This window comes from Montipora capricornis, chromosome 4, assembly GCF_036669925.1.
Source record: "Montipora capricornis isolate CH-2021 chromosome 4, ASM3666992v2, whole genome shotgun sequence".
Classification (NCBI taxonomy): domain Eukaryota; kingdom Metazoa; phylum Cnidaria; class Anthozoa; order Scleractinia; family Acroporidae; genus Montipora; species Montipora capricornis.
This window is the reverse complement of record NC_090886.1, coordinates 20620834-20625833: the sequence shown is the minus strand read 5'-3', so window position 1 is coordinate 20625833 and position 5000 is coordinate 20620834. Positions and strand designations below refer to the sequence as shown.

The 5000-nt window shown below is 37.2% G+C and overlaps 1 protein-coding gene across 2 annotated transcripts in view; it reads right to left on the bottom strand.

Annotated features, from left to right (window-relative positions):
- LOC138045779 (N-alpha-acetyltransferase 25, NatB auxiliary subunit-like) overlaps window positions 1-5000 on the bottom strand; it is a 65681-nt gene that overhangs the window by 25425 nt on the left and 35256 nt on the right. For both annotated transcript variants that reach the window (XM_068892402.1, XM_068892403.1), the window contains 4 exons: window positions 3690-3814; window positions 2864-2926; window positions 1959-2094; window positions 727-816 (listed from right to left, as the gene is read on the bottom strand). In XM_068892402.1, coding sequence (XP_068748503.1) covers window positions 727-816; window positions 1959-2094; window positions 2864-2926; window positions 3690-3814 — 414 coding nt within the window. The remainder of the gene's footprint in view (window positions 1-726; window positions 817-1958; window positions 2095-2863; window positions 2927-3689; window positions 3815-5000) is intronic.

Sequence of the window (5000 nt, the reverse complement as noted above, 5' to 3'; positions counted from 1 at the left end):
CCGTCTACGATTTTACTCGTCAATAGGGAACCCTCGGGAGTCAACGGGTTAACACAATTTTAATTGCAAAATCAGACCAGGAAATTTTCTTGTTACTCTGGATGGCATAGCAACATAATTTCATGGCGTGAACACAAGTGAGTTCACTACATGGCCTCATTTCATGGTCTTCGGTTTCATGCCATGAACTTTTTCACTGAGCATAGTGAAAAGGTTTGGAGCAAGAGTTTGGAACATCTTGTGAAATGTCAATTTCATGGACTCAAGTGAAATATTAAATTCATGTGCTGTGACAGTGAAATATTAAATTTCACGGTTCACCATGAAATCTATAATCCCCCTTTTCATGTGAAAGGTCACATACATGGCACAAGATCGACATATGTGGAGGACATGGGAAAATATGGACGTTAAATGACAATGATGATGATGATGATGATGATGATTCATGTCAGAGTGGTTCCACCAATGGCAAAGCTCCTCCTTCTCCTAAAGTATACATGTATAAACCACAAACAACCCACAGCTTCTAAATTTGGGCTAATGCTTGAAACATCAGCTCCTACATCTCTTTCTTCCAATGATAAATCACCATGACCCAAGTATTTCACTCCCCCACCAACACAGCATCAGTGTCTTTAGAAACTCCCCCCCCCCCTTCATTAATTTTGCTTAATGCTTAATTAAGCAGACATTTGCAAATCAAAGAAAATGCATTGTCAGTGCCTTTTTCACTATTTACATCCAATAAAAGGTGAGCAGCAAGTTGGGCATAGCCATCACTGTACTGGAGCTCTGTTGGCAAGAGATTCTGACCTGATGAGATACAAATACAAAGTCTGAGATGGGTATGTTCCAAAACAGTTGCTTGTCAATTAAAAGAAAAAAGAATCAAGCTTAGGTTTAATCATGAAAAGAATTGCTAGAGATGAGAACTTTATAGTTTAATCTAGTTTTTTTTTTAAATACCACATAGTTTAATTTGTAAGGAAGATTACCCAAAAAAGCTGTTCCTAATTAAAATTACATCCCCACTAATCAGACCTCAAAATTGGTGCCCTAATTTTTGCAAATGGCGAGTGGGCATTTAAACTTCTCGCTAATATCTTAGAAGGCCAGATTGCCTGACAATATGCTGACTCAATTATAAAAACAATAATCTGCATATTTGCAGGGTTTGAATTCAATTCTTTACGCACCAATGCCTAGCACTCCTTATACTGAACCACCTTGTCAATACATAAAAATTATTAGTGTGGAAGTACAAGGAGCAATATGAACACCAAAATAAAATTCAAACTGACTTCACCTTTTTGAAGAAATTTAATATTATTTTTTTTCTGTTTGTTTGAAAAGGTGGAATGGGCTTTAATCCCTGAGTTAGGTTACTTGTTACTAATAATGCCTGTTATGCACATTTTTGTTGCAATAGACACTCCTCCATTCAATGATTCATTTGGGTTCACTGTGAGAATCAATTTAAAAATATTGCAAGATCGTGTACTCATGCATGAAAATGTCATCAAAATGCTCTATTTCCTGCCATTCTAAAGAATTGATCATGCTCCACTTGTGCATTGTCAGCCAATTGCTGCAGGATATTTTTTATGTTGGCGACTGCTCGGCTGGCTTCTACAGTATGCTGAGCATTAATTTTTTGCTTTTTGGTATGTTGGTAGTTGCAGTGTTACTAATGACAGGCCAATTGTAATATTCAGGGATTATAGCCATTGCCAAAAGCAGTCTTAACAAGCCATGAGCAAAAGAGAAAAATGAAGAAATTTGCGTAAAGAAAATTTCTGGTGCTACTATGTTGCTAAAATCAGTGCAGTGGTCTAAACTAGAATTCATTTTAGTTAATATGGTAAACTAGTCATGAGAGTATAGGAAATGTTTTGAGATGCACAATTTACTTTTATCTATTGTGTAAAATAAAGTACCAGTCTCACAGTACTGACCATAAACCAAGCCATCTTTGTGTTGTTTCATATATTCCTTTGAAAGAGCAACCTTATCATCACAAGGAAGACTTGAATGAAAGCCTAAATGTCTTGAAATCTGTTCAATTGTAAGTCTTCTCTGCATTAGCTTCAGCTGTGACAAATGATGGCAGGACAATAAAGAAAACAAAAGGCAAATGGACTATCTTACAGTAAAATTCAGATCATCAACTAAAATCAAACAAGTAAATAACCTGCATTATCCTATATCAAAGGGGCTATACCAAGCAAAATGATGTAATGACACCAAAATGCCCAAAATGTAAAATGAAACATTGTAATAGCCACTTAAAACTGTTGAACAACATAAAAGAAATACATTTGAGGATGGAGCACACCCATTCTTGAGGCAGCAGTCCAGCAGTCCAGTATTTCGTGTACGCTGCCTGATCTACATTATTTTGAAGCATGACAAAAGGAAATTCGCCAAAGGTCTTTTCGGTTACAACAGATGAAATACATTGCATGCAGCTGTATGGAATTTGCAAAGGAACCTTAAATTAAGGGGGCTAAAATTTTAATAAGGATATTAGTGTTCTGTTCAAATACATGTACCCTGATTCGTGCTCCAGAATGCAGGAAATGGATTCTAAGAGGCCCAAATAACAAAATTTTCCCAGGGGAGGATTCCCCCGGACCCTTCCTACAAGCTCATGCCTTTGGCTCTCAAAAAGTGCACCTTTGGCATGCTGTCCATTCTCGACTTACTCCTCTGGGTTTTGCCACCTACAAAAAATTTCTACTGAAAACCATGGAGGAAGTGAAAATGGAATTGAGTTCCTTGAGGTTTCATTTGGTACACCAAACATGGCCAATCTGATGACAAATCAAAATGATCTAAACACATACATGTCAGTACATACGTGAGATGAATCTGAATCGTTTTCACTGACAGGCAGGAGAGTTGACTTTAATCTTTCAATAAACTGAGGAAGGAAATTAGAGGGAACATAAATGTAGTAACCAACCAGTCAGCGATTTTAAGATTGCCAATGAAAAGTAGAAATATTTTCATATTCTCAGTGGTGAGATCACTGATTTCCCACCAAAATGTGCCCCAGGTTTGATTCCCATAGTTGGCATGATCATATGTGGGTTGAGTTTGTTGGTTCTCTACTTCACTTCAAGAGGTTTTCTCCTGGTACTTCGGTTTTCCCCTCTTCATATGAGTTGATTTGATTTGATTCTCAAGGGTATAGTCTCCACAATAATATTAGTGCCCCAGCGCTAAATACACTTGACAATTATTTAACAATTATTCGCCGAAGGTGAAGTGAATATTGGTGAATATTTACCAAGAAGTAGCCGAGGTAAATATTCCCCAATATTTACAATGTACTGAGCCTGAGGCGAATAACTGTTTTAGTGTAATTTTCAGCGGTGAATATCAAGAAAGTGCAAAACAACGGGCTAAAACAAGATAAAAAGGCACGAAAAGTGCTTGTGAGTCGCGCCTCCAAAATGTTATATTCACCGGGGAGTGCGGTGAATATGACACTCAATTCTTATATTAACCGCTGAAAATTATACTAATCCTTATTATTACCATGAATTGTGAAAGTTCATTTTAAAATCTACTGAGATGAATATGAATGGCCCGCAAACAAAAGGAAACAATCAATCTTATTGAATAACTCTCACGTAAAAATTAATTGTATAAGGCAGGATGTCAGCAGGAGCAAGTCTCACCTGTTCCCTTTCGGCCAACTGTTGAAGATTAAGATGTAAATAAGGCATGAGGTCCCAAACACACATGGATTTGTCCCCAAATCGTTTAAAATACTGCACTAATAAATCTACAATTGAATTAGAACCTGAAAAATAAAACAAATTAAAAGAATTCTCTAGCAATATTATGCACAACTCAAAAAGTCTTAATTAAAACTAGTCACACTAACTTTCAACCCTGTCCAGTCTCTCCTCTAACCCCCTCCCTACCCACCAAAAAGAGAGATTTCATATCATGTGAATTCACCCTCCCCTCCCCCTTCCCACCAAAAAAAGAGGTTTCATATTATGTGAATTCATCAATGTAGTTAATATTTTCATAGCATGTGATAAATGATGAAAATAATGATTTAGAAATGAGCACATGTACAATATGTATATTAATGCATTACAAAGAGGTAAACTCCTATTTATGCCAATTGAAGGACTGGAAGACAGATAATTATAACCTCTGTCCACAACACCCAGGTAACCTCACAGGGAATCCTCCAGGCAAGCTGGTGCTGTGAGAGAAGGCTGTTGACTGCATTGTAACAAGCCAAGTGGCTGCTAAAATCAGTAACCCAGAAGGGGGAAAAAGTGTGCCAAAGTTTCTGCAGGTGTCAATGTCTGGATGTAGACCTTGTACAGTCAGGTGATTGTTCCAGCACTCTCTTACTTGAATTAGATACATGTACAGGTATAATCATACACACACATGGATAACTAAACTGTTGCAAGCAACTGGAAAAGGATACTGGCAAACCAAAGGCAGCAAGAATGTCTTTTAGTCAACACATCAATACAAATTGATAAAAGAAACAGATTGTTTTCAATGTCATGCAACAAAAAAAAGAAATTCTAAACCTGTCAATGAAAAGGCCAAGGAAACAAGTCTGTGCAATAAATTGTTTAGTTATTGCCCAAAATGTCTCATAAAACTATTAGGTAAGAGCTATGTATGGAGGCACCATTTTGGTGTACCAATAAGGGGGGGGGGGGGGGGGGGGTTCAACAAGGTTACATGGAGGAACCAAAGGTTTAAAATCTTAGCAAAGTGTCAGAACAAGTTTGCCTGCCTTACTTTTGAAATGTCTCGAACACATGGCATGGCATGGAAACTGAGAGCAGTGACTGGTATTTTTTTTTAAAACAGTTGCAAATTTTTTGAAGCAAGAGGGTACCGGAAATGTGCGTGAAAGTATTAAAAGAGCAAAGAAAGGTTTGTATATCTTTAGCCGGTAAGGCAGGTCTTACTATTGATCATCGGAGATCAATAGTACTATTTTATAA